Source organism: Etheostoma spectabile, chromosome 16, assembly GCF_008692095.1.
Source record: "Etheostoma spectabile isolate EspeVRDwgs_2016 chromosome 16, UIUC_Espe_1.0, whole genome shotgun sequence".
NCBI lineage: Eukaryota > Metazoa > Chordata > Actinopteri > Perciformes > Percidae > Etheostoma > Etheostoma spectabile.
Window position 1 is genome coordinate 8,201,041 of NC_045748.1, and position 20,670 is coordinate 8,221,710.

At 40.4% G+C, this 20,670-nt stretch overlaps 1 protein-coding gene across 1 annotated transcript in view; it reads right to left on the reverse strand.

Moving 5' to 3' along the window:
* Positions 1-20,670, reverse strand: part of sardh (sarcosine dehydrogenase) — a 45,342-nt gene that overhangs the window by 16,719 nt on the left and 7,953 nt on the right. The window contains exons 5-12 of the mRNA XM_032540328.1: positions 15,634-15,813; positions 14,589-14,712; positions 14,258-14,358; positions 11,416-11,520; positions 6,600-6,729; positions 5,606-5,692; positions 2,242-2,332; positions 1,848-1,989 (exon numbers count right to left, since the gene is read on the reverse strand). Of these exons, the coding sequence (XP_032396219.1) occupies positions 1,848-1,989; positions 2,242-2,332; positions 5,606-5,692; positions 6,600-6,729; positions 11,416-11,520; positions 14,258-14,358; positions 14,589-14,712; positions 15,634-15,813 (960 nt within the window). The remainder of the gene's footprint in view (positions 1-1,847; positions 1,990-2,241; positions 2,333-5,605; positions 5,693-6,599; positions 6,730-11,415; positions 11,521-14,257; positions 14,359-14,588; positions 14,713-15,633; positions 15,814-20,670) is intronic.

A 20,670-nucleotide genomic window follows, 5' to 3' on the forward strand; every position in this document is an offset into this window, starting at 1 on the left:
GCCTGAATCAGCTTTTTACCTCCAGATCTGAGCAGAAAAGACATGAGTAGACAGAGAAAGGGAGACAGGGAGATAAACATACTGTAAGTTCTGAGAGAGATGGTGTCAGAGAACCAGTACTTCAAGACAAGCTTGGCAAAATGTGCAATGACGGACATGAAAGCACTCATATAGTTTGTTCTATATTCCTATTTGATTTGTAGCATAAGCAACCGAAGTGAACTCAATTCTATGACTACTCCGCACATTCATGCACACATAGATGTTGATGCCTGCCCTGCCTAGGGTTTCAGCGGCATTGTTCATATATTGATTTTGCCACATTAGTGTCTCAATTATCTAAATCTGATACAGAGTTTAGCAGAGAAAATTAACAGCAGCACCTCTTTTTCCTCTCACACAAAATACAGATTGGAACAAGAACAAAGATCGTGGCAACCACAGGAAGAAAGAGATGGAGAAACAAGTATGAATAGAAGAGGAAATTGTGTTGGCGGAGGATGTAAAGAAAAAACCTGAATACCAGATGAGAGACATGAGTGAACGCCGTGTGTGGATGCATGAAAAAATAAGATCGGAATGAGAAGGGGAGGAGAATAACGAGAAAAGAAGTGAGGGATACAACCTCTAAAAATATAGGAAGTGATCACAGATGACTGGTCAGGTTGTGTGGCAGTAGAGATGCTCCTGTGACTTAGAGACTTAGAGAGGTGAACTGGTTTCATCTTTGTTAGGAAACCTTGTCAATATGGGTCCAGAAGGTTTCCCACTCAGCTATGTTCAAGCCAGAAGGTGTCTGCCTGTCTGAATCCTGAGAGATGCACAAACACTTCCTACAGGTTTTCACAGAAAATGAAAACCCTGCTTGCCTAACTGAAAGGTTTTGAGCCAAGATTATGCTTAATGTTTTTCAGATCAAGGAAAATAAAATATACTGTACGTACTGTTGACATGTGTGTATTTACGATGACAAACAAAAACAAGAAAACAACATTTGTGGAGTTATTGTGTATGTTAGTATAAAATGTTATAAAATGAATTATTTATATAATTAATTAATTAATTAATTAATTAATTATCTGTTCATGGTTGATTGCATTCCTTTTTTTTAATAAAAAAAACTAACAAAACATACAACTCACAAGACGAGCACATCACCTCCTCGTCTGACCCCCCTACTCGCCATCACCCCCTCCCTATACAATTTAGTTGTCTTTTCATTAGTAGACATAGACAACAAACTGTCAACCAAATAATCACATAATGTGTAAATGCTGATACCATAGGTACATTACATACGTCTTTCCGAAGTACATAGCCTCCTAGGACCCCTCCAGAAATCTCAGGTACTTTCCTCATTGTTTTGTGTAAAAACTCAAACTCATAATCTTAAACTGCATGAGACGCACCTATACATCTCATGACACAATTTTAATATTTCCACAGATTCTGTCCCACTCATCATCATCCAGTGTAATACACAGATCCCTTTCCCATGTCTTCTTGAGGGCTGACCAGGCTCCATCCCCCAGGTTCTGCATAAGCATAAAATAATCCCCAGACGCCTCATGACCTTTTCCATATTTCAACAACACCTTATCTAAACATTCTGGTGCCTTCCGGGCTGAAGAACTGGATACATTTTACCATTTATAAAGTTGGGAGATGTAAAGGAGGAGAAAAAAAAAAAAAAGAGATTGCTTGGCTATTTGAACTTGTGGTGCCTCAACTTATATGGCTCATCAAACCACAGTTGAAAGGAGAGTGACTAACTCGCACAGGAGAGACACACATTGGGGTCGTTTCCTTGAACTCCTTTAAAAAACCCTGTTAGACCGCTCATCTACCTGATGGAAAGGGTCCTTCCTCATGTTTCGGCTGGCCAACGGCTCATCAAAGGGGAACACCACAGAGTAGTTCTTAGCATACGACTCATGGCTCCTCTCTCTGATCCAACGTGTGTTGTCTGTCAGCGAGTTATGGAAACGCCTGAGACAGCAGGAAGAGGATTTCAAAAGATTAATGCTCATTAAAAGTCACATACATTCAGACTTCATTAAAATTGTGTTATTCTGGTTCCTGATGCCCTTTGATTAAATGCCAAACGGGAAACTCAAAACCATGTTCTGCTTTGTAGAGCGGCAGCACTATACTTTTGAAACTTCCTGTGATCAAATTTACCACTTAAATACTTTTGTGTTTCACCTCTGTATGTTTTATTACAGAATAAGTGTAACGTACCTGATGTCGTAACCATACATATCCTTTTCAGGGCGACCATGTATGATCCAGTGAGCCAGCTCTCTACCACAACCACCTCCCAGCATCATACCTGAGAAAAACACACATCCAACACACAAAAGAGAAAGGATAACCCAGAAATTGTTACAAACTCATAAATCACTCAAACTAAATAAAGTTTGATAATCAATAAATGGCTTAATTCATTTATTAAGCAAAAATACATTTGCTGCTCTGTCCATTGTTCTTAAATGTAAGGATTTGCATATCATTTATGTGTACATAGTATTCTAAATTGAATATATTTGGGTTTTGGTTTATCGATTATTTTAATTATCAATAAGTCAGTATTGCAAATTCCCAAAACAAAGTCACATCACTATGTTGGAATGATGATCAAACAAGACAAAAGATGTCACCCTGCACTTCTGACATTTTATGAATGAAGTGTTTCAGAGATTAATCAAAAGAAAATAACTAACAAATTGATTGTTAATGAAAATTGTTAACAAAACGTTTTTATCCAATTGTCACAGATTACTGGGTCCATTACACAGGTGCAACAGTTGGTAAACAGGAAGGGAAAATCTGAACCTCTCTCGCCTTCTCACTCACCAATAGGAAGACTGAGTGTGTCTCATTATTTGGAGAAGAGAAGAGTTCCTTTCCTCTGAAACAGCCTGTATATGTCACATGACCATAGAGTCATGGTAGTACAGAGGACTGTTTGGACCTTTGTTCCATCATTTGACCCTTGTTGACAGCTGCCCCGACTAACAAAAAACACTGACAATTCAATTTTTTTTTCTCCATCCGGTCCCAAACCGGGGCGCTTGAGCTGCTCCCTTTCAGCAACCCCCTCCTTGTGTTGTGTTGCTGCTAACTTGCATACATGCAGCAACACCGCACATTGCAAGGTCAGTGTGTCCTTGCAATCCTTCCTTCATCTCTCCATGTCTCACAGTGTACCCTCTCACTCCGGGACAAGCCTGGGTGCATGTTTAAATGAATGGATCAATGAATGGATGGATGGATGGATGGATGGATGGGAGCAGGGGTAGAGAGATAGACAAGCTTAATGATTCTTTAAACCTACCATCACCACCGCTATCCTCCACTGAAGCACATCTGTAAGTTGCTATCTGCATTACTGACTATCCGTGCAAAAAGCATAATGCCATTGAACCCAATAGTCAGCCTCATTGTGAACTGCCTTAAATACAGGCAATTGTTCGTAACTTATAATGCAATTAAAAGAAAATTCTTCTTACCATAATACCTGCAAGTACTCAGCATTAAGATCATGAGCAACATGGTGATACAGTTAAGAGACGCAGGAGTTAAAATCAATTAAAAGACCCATAGTCACAATAAGTAAATGCCTTCAAAGTTCAGCCTGATGATTTTGACACTAAGAATAAATAACTTTAGGTTGCTAAGTAACACATTTAACTTCTACAATTAAGCAGGGTTGGTGATTGCTTGCAAACCCAAATGAACCCCAGCAAGTCAAACAAAACAACTTGAGGCGCTTAAAAAGTTACCGAGCACTCAGTGATGGATTTTTTAACGTGAATGTGTGGACTTTGACCCTGTGGTTTCTGAATTACCCCACTTGTCTTGCACTTCCTTGGGCCAAATGAGCTGTGTGAGTCCAAGCATGCGTATGGGTTTTTGTGTGATAGAGTGAAATGGACAGAGAAGTTTTCCCTTGCCAAAGGGACGAAGAGACAGGGGGGAAGAAAAAGACCGGCGTGGTGAGAGAAGGAAAAGGGGACGAAATGAGGAAAAGCGTTGATTATCAAGGTCTTGCTTTGATAAAAACTAGGATGTTATGGTTTGTTTGTGTGTGTACGCAAAGTGCAAGTGTGTGTGTGCTAGGCAAGAGAAAGGCATTTGGAATATCCTTAATTATGTTACCAGGCACGCTACATTGCTGACAGCGTGCCCATTTCAATAAGCTTGGTCCCAGCATTAAACATCAAAACTAGAGGACGAGGACAATATATTATGCACCTCTATTCAGAGAGCAATAACACACACGTTTTGTTTTCGGGTTTTTTCCAAAGTAGTAGAAAAATGAATTTACAATGTGGGTTAAAAGGGCTGAAGCATTATTTTCATTAACATTATTCATCTGTCCATAATAGTTTTGATTAATCAATCTATAAATGAAAATAGTAAGACATTTGTTAAAATTTCCAAAAGCCCAAGGTAAGGTCAATCCCTTGTTTTGTCTGACCAACAGTCAAACTCTACAAACTCAAAAGATGTATGAATTACAATGATTTATAGCCGGCAAACCTTCACATTAGAGACACTGGAACTAGCGTATATTTGGATTTTTTTTTTTTAAATGACTTAAACAACAAATCATTAAATCAAAATCGTTGCAGATTAATTTTTATTAATAGACATATTGCTTGATTACCAAATATTTTCCACACAATGTTAAATCATAAGAAATACAGGTCTAATGAATAAGGTATGCATGAGATATAAAAGAAATCAACAGCTCAGGGACAGCAGTGTGTGACCTCTTAATAACCTGACAATGGACAACAAGATACTACCCAACCTACGATCAGGCTGATGGACAGAATGAGTGTCTCATAATAAGTGGTTAAAGAATAAGAGAGCAAGAGAGGAGGTGCTCAAGAACAGCAAGGATCAACCAGCAGTTTCCATCCAACGTACAAAAACTAAACTTCTACAGAAAAAACAACAACAGAGAAGGAAGGTTTATGTTCTGTGTGACTGTTAAAACCACTGTGTGCTCAATTAGAGCTCCACCTCTCTGCCCCTTCCAACTTCTTGTCTTGTCATAAGAACTGTAAAGATCGACCCTGTGGTCTTTCGCGCCTGTGCAGGTAAAAAAGATTCATCTCAACCTTCTGTTAATGCTGATGGCAATTACTTTACCCTTTACGCCCCCTCTCTCTATGTTTTCAGATCGTTGAGACACTCAGATCCCTCCCAGTCTAATGTCAAAGGTAAGCACATCTATGAGTGACGTAATGGAGCGACTTTGCCTTCGAGAGTGTCCACAAATTGGCTTGTTCAAAATATGGGTAGAAACCCTCTTGAGCTATTTCTCCTTGCTTGTTTTCTTCCTGCTTATAATGCCATCTACTGAAGATTGCTTTGACCTTTCTAGCTCCATCATTACATTGCTCCCTCGAGTTCTACACCATGAAGTATCTGAAAGAATACAACAGGGAGGGATATGTATCGTTTAAGACGTTTACGCTCTGACCTTCTATGCCTTTACACTATCATGTCATCTATGTTCACTTCTCATTTATCTACTTTCCTTTGTCTTTTTACACTCTCCCCCCATCCTTCCCGTGCCTGCAGCACTTACCGGCGCTGTTAAAGCCACAGCCCAGGTAGAACCCTCTCACCTCTGGGGCTTCTCCCATCAGCGGCTTGTGGTCAGCTGTGAATGATTCTGAAAACAGACAGTCAGAACAACTTTGTAGATAGAAGTGTCAATAAATGTAAGATAGACAAACATACAACAAACACTCAGTTTGGTATACTTATGTAAAAACCATACTTGAAGTGAAACAAAAGCCAACCTTAAAGTGAGGGTCACGGCCTAGGAGATGCTCTGCAGCAACTCGGTTGAAATCCATTTTATCAGAGCTTCCACTCCCTCTGAGCTCCGTCTTTCCTGACATTGAGTTTTTCTCTGCCATTCTCTACATTGCAGCTTTTTTTTTTTTTTTTTTTTTTTTTTTTAACATCTGTACTCATGTTTCTTTTTCTCTATTCATCTTTATTAACATTTCCAATTCTACTTTCTCACGTTTCTTTCTGTCTCAGATTTTCCACCTCTTACTCTGGTCATTCATCTCTACATATCTGTATACTATATGTATTCAGGGGTCCCTTGTTTCACTTATTTCTCTCCAAACAGCTGCACAAACACTATGACGATGAAAAATCCATTTCAATATTGTAACACAGCAGCAGACTGGCTCAGTCAACCGCTTGGACAACCTGATATTGCCTGGATGGGACGTCAGGTTTGAGAAACTATCTCCTCTACAAACATGACAGACAGTCTGCTAGTTTAGGTATTCATGAGTGAATGCAGTATTGGAGCAAAGCATACAATATTTCACAGACAAATACATTTCCCTTTTAGAGTAGAATGTGTCAAATTTAAGAAGTGTCATGAAAGTTGCTTGTTCCCTGCTGTAATGCATAATGTTATAAAACATTTGCAAGAAGAGCCTGCTGGATTTTCATAAAAATGTATGCTTCTGTGGTGCGTGCGTGTGTGTGTGTGTGCACGTGCGTGTGTGTGTGTGTGTGTGTGTGTGTGCACGTGCGTGTGTGTGAGTGTGTACCTGGTCCACAGACCGTGGACTTAATGCCAATTTCCTCCAGAACAGGAACTCTGTTAATTGCACCTTCAATATGTTGCATGAATACATCCCAGTCCAAGTCAAACAGGCTAAAGGCAAACTTATCAGACACCTAGGGAAAAAACACAGCACAAATGTATGAGGAGATTCGGTTTTATAATACTAGCTAAACACAAGTGTGTCATTTTTATGTCAGTGTGTCAGTTTTCAGCTTTTGCACATTTAGTTTTATGTTCCAAGTAAATTACTTATTCTGCTGCAAGAACACACTGATCTTGGAAGACAGGTGCCTTTTCAAGGAACAGATCTCACATTGAGAAAACAATGAAAAGAAGAATTGAAGGAAAATGCAAGTCCCCACAAAGTAAGACGAAAAATGTATAATTTACAGAATGCTTGTGTAGAAAATGGTGCATTTACGCATTGTAGATTTTTGAGAACGGATGAATTCCAAGATAACAACTTTGACATATCATTGATACCACAAACTTGTTAGCAAACGGTTGCTTATTTACACATTCAGCAGTTATAAAGCATAATTCAGTTGTATTCAATACGAGTCCAATAGCCCTCGTTCAGCTCCGCTTTTAATCTCTACCAAATCCTGAGAGAAAATTCTAAACGCTTTATTAACAGCGTTAACGCAAACCTATTTTAACGGCATAAATTGTTTGTAATGTCGAGAGTAAAGTTCTTTTTAGCCTAGCAAACTTTGTTTTTCACATGCTATTGCAACTACTACTAGACTGGAAACAAAACAGGCAAGCGGCACACACTTGTTTGGGCTTGCGAGCCGGCCAAAGAGTAGTAACATTACGTTTGAATGTGGATGGCGAGCGCGAGACGCCGAAATGGATGCCAATAAGATTCTGAACGGAAAGTTTACTTTAAAAAATATACCAAATGGTTCCATTGACAAGACCAAAGTGATCTGTGAGTTTTGTCGTTGTACACTGGGCTATCAATGCAGCGCGTCCAGTCTGAAATACCACCTTATAGCAAAGCACACAGCTTGTCAGGGGTAGTATTTGACGAAAGTATTTTTTTTACCCTTTTGATGGACAGTGTTACATAGTGGGAGAGATTATTTTTGCTCCAAGTGAATGTTACGTGTGAAATTGAACACTACAGTAGCCTATATGCCAATGTTTTTTTTTACCAATAACAAAAAACATTTGCACAAAGCAAGTTGATCCACTTTTGATCCACTTTTCCCTTTCACCCCTACCCCTTACCCCTTGGTTTCAAGGGCCAAGGGGTAGGGGTAAGGGGCAAGGGGTAGGGGTAAGACAGAGAAATGGGATTCAGCCTTAGAATAAATAAAGAGTGCTATTAATTGCGAGTTAACTATGATATTAATGCGATTAATCATCAATATAAATATTAAAAATACTCAACTCTGACGATTTTGTTCATATTTCCCCACAAAATGAATCTACACTACTGAAATGGATTGTTGGATGACCGATGTTGGTGCACCACCTCACAGCCAATGGCATCAAAGCGGATATGCTCTCCTTTTCTTTCCTTATCACCGTTAACAAAAACACTGCGACTTCAGCGTGTAGACTGCCAACTGTGTCTGTCTGTCTGTCTGTCTGTCTGTCTGTCACACAGACAGACAGACAGACAGACAGACACACAGACACACAGACACACAGACACCCCCCCCCCCCTTTGGCATCTGTTGAATCAACATTTGTCAAATCCCTCTCAGTGCCCTGTCCAAGCATTAATTTGTTCCCATCTGGACTTTTGCAACTCCCTCCTTGTCAGCCGGGCCAAAATTGAGCCTTTACCTCCTACAACCTGTGCCGTTCAGAGCCGACCAACACGCCTTAACATTCTCCCCTCCTACACTAGTCTGACTGACTCAGGGTGCACAAATTAAAATGTCCAGCATGCCAGCTTGTGCTCTGTGCAGCAATTTATCATGCATTTCTCCCTCTACTCACTGATCTGGTCATCCCCTCCACTTGAACTTCCCTGTTCCCCATTGTCTCTCGCCTTCAGAGGGTGACTGCATTCTCTCCTGAGTCATTGCAGACATATCAACTTACAGCCAAAAATGTTAAATATAAGTGATTCTGGTTTGTTAAGTGCTGAGGGGGGAAAAGTTCATTTGGCTTTGCAATTATCCTCAGTGGTGACACTTTCAGTTTTGATTAAGAATTGAATGTCACAGGAAAGTGTGAGCGTGATCTTTAATGTGAACAAAGAGCTTCTGCATTATTTCACTGACACTCAACTGGTATATCTGAGGAGCAGTGTTCTTTGTCCTAGACACCTCAACAGACTCTCAATCCCTCCCAAGCCACTCGATCACTTAGTAGGCATCCTCTATTCTCTCTGCTAATTCGCCTTTCTGTATCTCCTCTTTCTTCCTCCATTCGCCTCAAGACATCAAAGCTTCGCTCAGCTGCAGAACGAGAACAAAAGAAGCTGCTTCTGCACAAAGAAATCCTCTAAAATGTAAAAATCACTGAGGAGGGTGTAGACAGCCAGGCAGCCAGCCAGAAAGACAGAAAGTCATGAAGTCAGTATTGTTAGTGTCATGAAATTATCCCGTTTGAACCATTTCACAAAAACTAAGTCTTAATATTGTTCTATTCCGGACAGTTTTTGAGACTAATAACTCTTTTTTTGTGGTCATTTATTTATTTATTTTTTATTTAAAGTGCCAAATAAAAATGCAAAAAATTGGTCCAGATGACTACATACAGAAAAAGTACACTACACACCAACACCAAATGTTTCACACTACAACAAAGAGGAAACACGGGAAGGATGGACAGACAACAAAAACACAACAGCAAGAAAGACTCTTATGAAAGACTAAGAAATATATTTTGATTGGTTTGTTTTTAAAAACAAAACTTGTTTTAAGTCTTTAGTTAGGAACAGCATGGGTCAAGGACTGCATTACATTATAAGAACAACGATTTAAATTAATAAATCAAACAGGAATGCATGAACAGTGAAAAGTTACAAGTGTGAAACACCAGTACAGGAAAAGGCAAATATGCATGCCCCCAAACCTGCCAGCCTACTGGGAGAAAGTACACATCCATTAAGACCAAGACCACCTGTTGATTTAATGCTTTTATGAGGATCAGTCTCCAAACTCAACCACCCTTTTAAATCGTCAGCCAGTGCATAAAAGAACAGCCTGTACGATTACATTTTATAGTTCAAGAGTTGTTTGAATAATTTTTCCTTATCTTTACAGCCTTAAGTCATGTCAGTCTTTAACAGAAATGCTTCGGTTTTTATGTTCCAATAAAAGCAATTCACCCTGTAGTGGACATAAGAATATAAGGTTTGCGGGTGGTGCTAAACTGACAGCTATTAGGTTATTAAAATCAATCAGTCTATCTCCTTTGATTAGCATATCATACGCTCCAATCCGACTATATGCCTGACAACACAAAATATTTTTTGATAGCTTACCTTAATGAGTGTTTTTCTATAAAAAAAATAAACGTTTTTATTGAGAAACCAAACTTTTCAAAAGCAAACTGATACTGAGCCACAGTGCCAGCCAAAAGACCACCCACTAGACCCTGTCAGTGTGGAAAAACATTCATAAATTCATTTCATGCATCTCTTTCTATTCAGCGTAACAACCTAGCTTCAATGCACCACTAGATACAGTGTATACAGTACACCGCTTGTTGCATGGCTTGCAATGTCGCTTGCAATTCAAAACGAAAAGTTTGACATTTTGGAAAATACGCTCATCACTTTCTTGTGGTGAGTTAGATGAGTGATCTTGTGTCCAGCACAAAACTCCCCCCATAAACCACAATGTGTCATTGCTATATTTCTCTTAATGTACAAGGTCAACAAACAACATATACCGTGTAAATAAGTCAGCTTTGAAATATATGGTCATGGTAGGCATATAGTTTTTCCCTTGGATAAGAGCCAGCCTAGCGCTCCCCCCCCCCCCCCCCCCACAATTGTTCAAAACTCGGGAAAATACGCTTATTCACTTTCTTGCCAAGAGTTAGATAGGAAGTTTAGTAAATCTTGAGTTTCTCAAGTTTGTACTCGAAATATGAAGCTAGAGCCAGAAGCCAGCTAACTGGTTACTAACGAGCAAAGACTGGAAACACAGAGAAATAGCTAGCCAGGCTATATCCAATACTTCTGGATAAAGTAAAACCAAAACTTCAGCTTTTGCATTTTGGATTAAATCAATGAGATATGAGTGTTTATTGGTGAGCTTTAGAGTTGCTGGTAGGCATATTTTGGGATATTAGTCAGAGCCAGGCTAGCAACCCCTACTTTTAGTCTTTATGCTAAGCTAAGCTAGCTGCCTCTGGGCTACAAACATGAGTGGTATCAAATCTTTTCATCCAACTCTTGCCAAGAAAGCAAAGAAGTGTATTTCCTCAAATGTCAAACTATTTCTTTACTGAACATTTTGCTGATTACACTTAATTATTTTTTACCTATGCCAAATTTTGAATGCCAGACTTTTGATTTTAGTAAAGGACCTGAATACCTTCAAACGCGCAGTTTAATCAGTTCTGTTAAATGCAGTTTGACCTCCAAATTAATACAGCAGCAAGTAATAAAGACATGAAAGAAAAGATTAAAACAGGGATGAGGTCAAACAGAGAGAATGAGAAGTATATAAACAGAATTAAACTTGATTCAGCTTCTTAATTGTAATATTAGACAGATCAATCTCATTAATGCACATAGACGGTCAATATGTAAGGTTTCAGAGTTTCAAGTCTTAAAGCCAGAGAATGAGACTGTTAATCAGTCAGATAATATTCAGGCTTACCTCATCCCAGAAGATGGGGTTGTGTTCATAACCCCCCACAGACAGGGCGTCACCTTGGAGGCGCAGGTACACTGATGCATCATGGTCCCTGACATTTGGCATGTTCTGCAAGAGAGTGAAGATTAAAGTGAAGTTTTCAAAACACAAAATTAGTCTAAACCCGTTGAGCAGATTCATATTACTATTAAGTCAAGATAGAAATGACTTTGTCTAATCGGCAGTTAGAACTGCAACATCTTCATCCATAATAAAGACACAAAGAAAAGCATTTAAAGCCATTACAGCAAATGCTTTTTTTTTTTTTACTATTTAATGGACTGAATTTATAATAAAACTTAAAATAAAACATTCTTGGTTAATTTTATGTCAATCTGCTTTAACTAAGTGACTTCTAATTTCAGCATAACCTTCCTTATCACAAGTAAAACAAAACAAATAAATGGGGAAGATTTGCTGAAACAAAAATAAAAAAAATGACCATGTTGTTTACCTTGTATTAAAAAGCTAATTTTTCCTTTACTTCACCCAGATTCTCACATAGTATTTAGTGCTTTTTGGAAGCATACGTATGGAAAATATAATTGTATAAAATATGAGATATACAAATCATAAAAATCTTTACAGCACCAGTGACTAACGCCATGACAAACCATAGTGTTTAGAGAAGCATCCATCCCCTTGAGTCTAAGCAAATATTCTGTGGAAGTGTCTAATGCATAGTTACACTTTGAGTATGTTGTGTCATTTGTCTTCATGCTGTCACTGAGGCTTTTTATACCAAAGTCAATTGCCTCTCTGAAGTCTGGTCAGCATGAGATGTTTGACCGACAAGTTGCACACAAAACTAATTTCCTGATGCCATCCAGATGTGTGAGTTTGTCATTGTGTTTGTGTGGGCTGATGTCTGCGTGCATGATGTAGCAGTATTGCTGGTTAAGCTGCTCTTAAACTACATTACACAGAGACAGTCCCCCTAAAACCACCAGCCTGTAGAGGATGAGCCCAGTTATCCATGCACGCACGCGCACACACACACGCACACACGAAACAGTGGATCATGTGCACAAGCCATGTCAGACATGTTATAGCTGCATACAGAGGCCTCTCCAATGCACTCCCCCCTCCCCAGATACACACATTATCAGAATAAAAGGATACAAACAAAACATATCCCCTAGTTTCAAACAAGCCCACACATCTCATTCCAACACTCACAGCATTCTGGACCTTTCCAGGTGGAAATATATAATGTCACAATGCCCCCTGCTGGTCATACAGACTTAATACAGAAAGATAAAAGAATTGTAAGTAAATCATGTGCAATGCAACGCAAGGCTTTAAACATTCCTAATGAATTGTGACATTGTAAGAATATAATAATTGTCAATGTAATTGAATGTAATAATGGCATTGTATCATTAGATTTACTTAGGATTCCTCTGCCCCTTGTTTTACAAGGATTAAAAAGTTGTTGGAAACAGCAGGATGCTTTATGTTATCTTAAAATGAAATTAACAATTACCAAGCCATATTCTGAAAAAGGCTGCTACATTAACATTATAATACAAACTCTAAAACTTTAATGTTTTCTTAAAAGAACATTTCTGGGAATATAAAGGGCAAAAAATATATAATACTATAAACTGTGTGTGTAATGTTAATGTTACAGAAAGGCTGTACAAGACACAGCTGTATATAATAAGCATGAGAGGCAAACCTGTACTTGAACCAGTGTTTCCGTTGGTAACTCTACTATTGCGGCGGCCACGGCGAAAAACACAGAAGAAGTTATTGAATGCAACTAACTTTAGTTTGTAGAGTAATAGCGTGTGAGACGGATCCTGCTGGACCTGGGCCAGAGATGTGACCCATGGCCAGAATTTCATAGTTCATTCAAATGCAGCGCAGTGACGATACAGACATTTCATACACACCACGTGTGTAACTCCACTGACCCGCCATTCGACCCGTGCTGGACCCATTCATAAGCATCATAGTGATCATCAGCCGTGTGAGTAGCATACGTTCATCACAGTCCCCTTCTCTACCTAGTTCTTTTAATCAGTTATTGTTAAAAACAAGTGAAGGAGTTTTCTCAGAGATACTTTTTTTTATTTTTTTATTTTTTATATATATATTCTAGGCTATTTATTTCAGATAATTTTCATTTACATGTGTTGTCGCTGTATGTCTGTACAACATACAACTTCAACATAAGAGGAAAATAGCACAGTATGGATGTGAAAGCAGTTATAAATAGCCTATATGACAATAAGATTTGTTTTGGTTAAAATCAACAAATAATTGTGATAATTATTTGTGATCTCAATATTGATCAAAATAATTGTGATTATTATTTTGGCCATAATCGTGAAGCCCTTGTATCAATATACTAAAGAGCACAACAGCTCACTTGGTAAATTTAATGACATGCACTGTACAGATTGTAAAATAAACCCATACTGAACTATAAACAAACACAAGTGGCCTTGTTGTCTTTGACTTGTTGTGTTTGGGCAAACCTGATTTTGAAGACGTCACCTATCAGATCCGTACTACAGAAGGTATGTTGCGTCTCCATTAACATACCTTGCCTCTGTATGAGCCACAGAAACAAACAAATGACAAAAATAGGGCTTTTATAATAGTGGGCCTTTTTATCTCTCTGTATTGACAACAATACAGGATATGATGCTCCAAAAGCCATAAAATCATGGCCACCATCCTTGCAGACATTCTATTAGGGCGTACAGAAGAGCGTGCCAATGGTAGATTTTATTTTTAGTACACTATATCATGAAACACAGTCAAGCTGCTCTGATATGACACATGGAGGCCCTACCTGTATGCCTTCAATTCTCTCGGTCACCACATAGGCATGATGCATTGCGATAAGAGGCACCTTGACTCCAGCCATTTCCCCCAGCTTGGTGGCCCACACGCCTGTATGTAACACAGAGATGATATAATCTAGACATGCAATTTGGGCAAAAATTTGCATCACCTATCAAACCACTTGCGACTTTTACATGGGATATTTGCTTTAGCAGGGAATTACATCAAGAATGCCTGTACAATGTTCATTTTGCATGTCAACCTAGGTCAAAATGCTTTTAATCTGTGGGTTTGTTGTCTTCGGGATGATTAATTAGCTGATCTTGTCTAAATCTCACCTGCACAGTTCACCACACAAGGTGTCTCAATGTTCCCATGAGGGGTTTCTACTGCCTTCACCCTCTTCATACCAAAGTCATCTGTCCGCACTTGGATACCAGTCACAGGGCAGTTTTCAATCACCTGATTTAAAGACAATAGTGTTAGTGTGAGTTATTTACATGAATTTTCAACCCACGTAGGAGTCCCTATTTGTAATAAACAGATGAGTTGCAGAGTGAATTAAACAAATATTAGAGCCGTTCTAAGGTTCTCCACTGCTGCTGTGATTAGTAGGAGTTCAGTCTATTCAATCAATCACTCTCTCACGCTCCACAATTTTGCCGTACCTCATAATCCTATTCATATATTCATAATTCCTCATATATTACCAGGCAGTAAAGTAATTGTTTCAGTGGTTTTAAGTTGCTTTGCCATTGTAAGGCTAATAAGTAAGGTCATCCAGGGATTGTGATATCACTGTTTCAGAAAAGAATATCTGGTAGTTGGTTCTAATTTTTAGAACAGTATTTTTGGATCCGATAGCCTGAGCTTAGCCTGCTTTCTGGCAGCTGTGCCGAATCCGTTACCATGGTGATCTACCTAAAAAAAAGAAGCAACCTTCATGAGTCCAAGAAGTCAGACCAAAGCCTCAGACTTTACCCACCTTTTGTTTCAAACGCACTGAGAAAGCACCAACCGTCATAAGTATTCAGGTCTTATATTGGTTTTGGATCAGTTTAAAAAGTATGGTGTTACATTCATATCGCTGCCATTTAATATGTCTTTTGCTGAAAAACAGCAATTTAATTTTAGCTGTACACAAGGTGGTGTCACAGCTATCTACACTGAATTCAATTGTTCACATATGGGCGCTATTTTTACACAGCACTGTGTTGTGTGAAACACAAAAAAGTAGTTGAAATGGCACTATAGAATTCTTTCAAACAGACATGCTAAAGGTTATTTAGATAGGTAGCTAAATAAAATATTTGAACTACCAAAACTGTGTTTACTGCTGGTCCAACAAGCAAAAACAGCAGTCAGCAGACCAGCGCACATTACCGTTGCTCCCCTGGCGGTAGCAGCTCTGGTCAGGGTGGTGCAGGTGCCTGCTGGGTCCATGGTGCCGTCTTTTGGTACATACAGGGTTCCATACAGATCATCAACGTTCATCAGAGGATAGAGGTCTTTGGTTTCCGCAGGTGACAGGACATGGGACTCGATACCATAAACTTTACCCAGCTAGAAATGAGGGGAGATGGCATTTTTAATAGCCGCCTGTGTGTGTGTGTGTGTGTGTATGTATGTATGTATGTATGTGTGTGTGTGTGTATGTATGTATGTGTGTGTATATATATATATATATATATATATATTCATAGTACATACTCACCTGTAAACTCTGTAAACCATTAGTATATTATGTTATTTGCACGTATCTGTAAAAAATTTCTACTTATGGTAATATCCACCGGTATATTATATTTAGTAGATTTTTGGTTGTAAATCTTGCTCACAATACTTGTTATCTATATTTTATATTCATAGGACAAACCCATCTGTAAAATTCTGTTTATAATAGTATTCATTTCTATATTTATTCAGTACACATCCATGTCCTACACTTACAGAACCATTGTATATCCTGCACTTACTGCTATTGCACTTCTGCTTAGACCCAAACTGCATTTCGTTGCCTTGTACCTGTACTTGTGTAATGACAATAAAGTTGAATCTAATCAAATTTTTAATTGGTTATGGTCTTGCCAGAGAGGGATTCTTTCCATTTAAAAGATAACTTTTATGTTACATCAAATAAGAGGATTAGTTACCTAATCGTTAATTAGTAGTTGTTTTTTACGTTAGGATTATTAATTTGAACAACTGTACTGCCTTTTCATAGCCCATTTGTGGGTTAGGTGAAGGTTAGGTTAAGTGAACTTCGAACCTTGAACACACATGTGCCACCATGGTGTTGAGCAATAAAAACAAGACAAATATTTTGCTTTTTTTAGGGCCCTGATGAGTTGTTGCAGTAGCTGTAAATCTGAATAACCCTATTAAAACATGCAATTCTTAAAAAACTGCTAATTTACTAGTGGGAGCCTGAGGTGGATGGACACATTACATTTTTATCATCAAGTATTGTACTTTGGTAATTGTGAATAAAGGGGTCTTTAGCTTAATAATACAATTATTTATGAGCTATTACTTGTTGGCCGCCCCCTAACTGACTAAAAAAGATTTTTATTACAATAATTTACATGCACTTTGGCAGCCTGGTTATTGTAAAACCTGTGTTTATTTGCAGCAGACCAAATGCCTGTACTACGAAGCAAGATTTGGCATTGACGCGGTAACTTTAGGTTCAACCCAAGGTTTTGTATACTACGACGGTGGATCACTTGTTACCGGGTTAAATTGCCGTAGTAACTAATGCTGAACACCTAACCTGGTCAGGAGCAGGTTATATCTGAGATTAGAGATCCACCCGTGTAAAAACACCGCCTACTAACCAATCAATCCTCGGGTTGATAACGGCGTCGCCATTCTTAGAAGATCAGCTTGACCTTGGTGCGCGGAGAGAGAGGTGCGCTCATTAAAGTTAAAATATTTAGAGACTGACAACCCTGTTAACATACCCTGACGGGTATTTTTATGAAAGATAAAGATTTTATGCGGAGGGAATTACATATAGGCTATTTGTGTTTTACGATGACAAAACTACTGATTATTTAAATGGAGTCTGGTGGGTTTGGTAATGGTGATTTACAGAGCTAGATTAACTAACACTGCAACAGGAAATGAAATTATGTTTAAAATGATCAGATAAATGAAATGATAAAATAACACCTGTTTTGTTTGGATTGTGACACTTGTTAGAGGGAAAGTTTTAATGAGGTTGTTGGTATTTTATTGCGCAAAAATCAGTTACTCCGAAATGCACTTTAGCAATAGACACATCTTGTAACCAATAATAAGCCTTTATTTACTTAAAGTGACTATATGTAACTTTTAAATGTTTCTGAAGCTCTGTCATTTTTCATACAACGGTCTAAAATGACCTGGAACAGCAAACAAGACTAACAGTGAAAAGAACAATATTGTTATATAGTTTTTATTAGTGCTGTCAGTTAAACATGTAATTAACGACGTTAATGCAAACCCATTTAAACGGCATAAATTGTTCTAATCGCGAGATTAGCAAACTTTTTGGCCTAGCAAACGTTGTCGTTTTTTTTTTTTTTTTTTTTATTTCACATGCTGTTGCAACAACTAGTAACGCTAGAAAAACTACAACACCACACCGGATCTAGCTAGACCGGAAAAAAACGTCAGCCAAGCCGCACACACTTGTTTGGGCTTGCGAGCCGGCCAAAGAGTAGTAACGTTAGTTACTTTGGTAACTCCAGATTCTATTAGTATAGGCGTAGCCCTCTAAGGGATACGCTATTGGGTTTATCCCTTTGCGCATGCGCAGTCGTGAAGGTTTTCTTTCCCCGCCCTAGCGTCCAGCACGGGCCTCAACTACGTCCACATTTACTGCATATATACAGAGCGAACCCGTTGTTCGACTCCCAAAACATCAGCTTTTTCTTCAACTAATGTTCTAGGAGCAGGTGGCCCGGACCTTAGAGGGCTACGCCTATACTAATAGAATCTGGAGTTACCAAAGTAACTAACGTTCTATTTTGTATAGGCTTCGCCCTCTAAGGGCTACGCTATTTGGTTAGGGCGAAGCTGATGTAGTCAATGCCACCTGCGGCACAAGGTCCACAAGCCGAACATAGACCACATTACCCCAGCAACAATGTACAGAGGCTAGTCAGAGTAATTCTTCTGACAAAGCCTGCCCTGCCAATGGCGTGGCAGGAAAAGGTTCATGTGGCCCGCAATATGATGCAGTAGTACAATGATTAATGGGGGTTAAGCATGATTGACCCTGTCACGCATGCAACGGAGAGACATGATTACCTCCATGCATGCAACATGATTATGACAATGTATGAGATAAGAGCTAAGAAATACCCCAGATACAGGAGAGGTGAGACAGCAGAGCAGGGTCATTGCAGCACTAGGTGATAAGGAGATTGGCAACAATCAAGGCATCCGCTTTTTTTTTTTTTTTTTTTTTAAATGCACATTCAGCGCAGCATTACGCGTCACTGACTGTGGACAGAACCGCATGAGACATGGAAGATTCAGACATATCACGCAGATAAAAGCAGATGAAGGGGCACGGAGAAGCCCAGGAGGCTGCCACGCAAATGTCGGCTACTGCCATGCCTTTAAATAGAGCCGCAGACGCCAACAGAGCTCTCGTAGAGTGACCCTGAATGTCTTGGGGGGGCTCTTTCCCTTCCGAGCTATAAGCCTGGGTAATAGCCTCGCACAGCCAGTGAGACAGACACTGTTTTGAGAGGGCTGATCCTTGGGAGTGTTCTCTATAATGCACAAACAGCTGCTGAGTTTTCCTGATATTTGCCGTAAAATGTATTGTGACAGAGCGTGCACCGGACACAACCGGTGGGAAGCCTCCTCCGCACCGTTAGCGTGAGGTGGGGGGGAAAAACCCTCGAGGGAAAACACCCTCGACCGAAAAGAACTAGTTAGTTAGTCTTCGGTGTGAAGGGGGGGGGATTTGGCAGTAAGGTGGCTGCGCTCCCGTCCCCTCTAATGGAGAGGCAGGACGGAGAAACTGACAGTGCACATAAATCACTCACTCTTTTGGCCGACATTAGGGCAAGGAGAAGTGCTGTCTTAAGCGACAGCATTCTGAGCGAAGCCTGTGCCAAAGGCTCAAAGGGGGGTTTCCCCAGAGCCCGGAGCACCAGAGCTAGGTCCCATTGGGGGGCGAGGGGGCGAACAGCCGGTTTTTGACGCCTAACCCCCTTCAGGAAACGCTTCACCAGGGGATGCGCAAAAACTGTCCTCTCACCGAAACCTTCGTGACAGGATGAGATGGCTGCTGCGTATGCTTTGACTGTAGATGGAGCCAAATCATTATCCAACAGAGCTTGTAGGTACGTCAGCACGAGAGGTAGGGGACACGATGTGGGATCTGCGTCCCTCTCTGTGCACCAGCGGTCTATGGTAGAGGGGGCTCTGGAGCCCTGGATGGTGCGTAAAACGGCGGGGGGCAAGCCTAATCTCTGTAAGCGTTCCCGCTCAGCAACCAGCCCCACAGCCTCTGATTTATCACTGGGGGATGACAGATCGCACCGTTCAGCTGCAATAGTGCGTCTCCCCGCCACGGAATCTGCCAGGGGGGAGCCACCAGCAGCTGAACGAGGGTTGGGACCCAGGACGCGCTCGTGCGCTCCGGTGCCACCAGAACAATTAACAGATCCTCCTCCTGGATGCGCTCCAGGAGGCGAGGGATCGGAGGAAAAGCATATAGGGGAGGATTGTCCCGCATGCTCAAGGAAAAAAACACAGTGCACTCTGTTTTTTTTCCTCGTGGAGCGAACAGATCCACCTCCGCTTCCCCGAACCTGCTCCATAACATTTGAACAATAGTGGGATTCGATCTCCACTCGTTGTAGGAGCCCCCTTCCCCTCAACCTCAGGACGGCCGCCCGTTTAAAAAAAAAAACGGGGTATAGGCCTACACTGCTTTGAGAGACAGCAGGTGACTGTGCGCCCACACCGGGAGGCGTCTGGCTATTTCCAACAGCTGGGCTGAGCGTATGTCGCTCTGGCGGTTATGAATGCTGCCGCCGTGATGTTGCCTGTCCGCACGACTACATGCCTCTCCATCGCCACCGGGGTGAAGTGTTTCAACACCGCGGACAGCTCCAGGTAATTTATGTGGGGTGGGGAGAGGAGAGGGGGAGGAGGCCAGTCCCCTCCCATCACCTCTGACTCACACAGCTCTCCCCAGCAAGTGAGGGACACGTCTGTGTACACCGTCACATATGACATCACTCTGCCCTGGGGAAAACCGGAAGACAGGGTCCCGGAATTCCCTTAGTATGCCAGGTCTGACCTGAGGGAATGAGGGATGGACAGAATTCGCAATTTGTGGCGAATGTGATCGAGTTGTGTGTGAAGAAACTACCTTTGGACTTTCCTCATGTGGATGAGACCAAGGGGAAC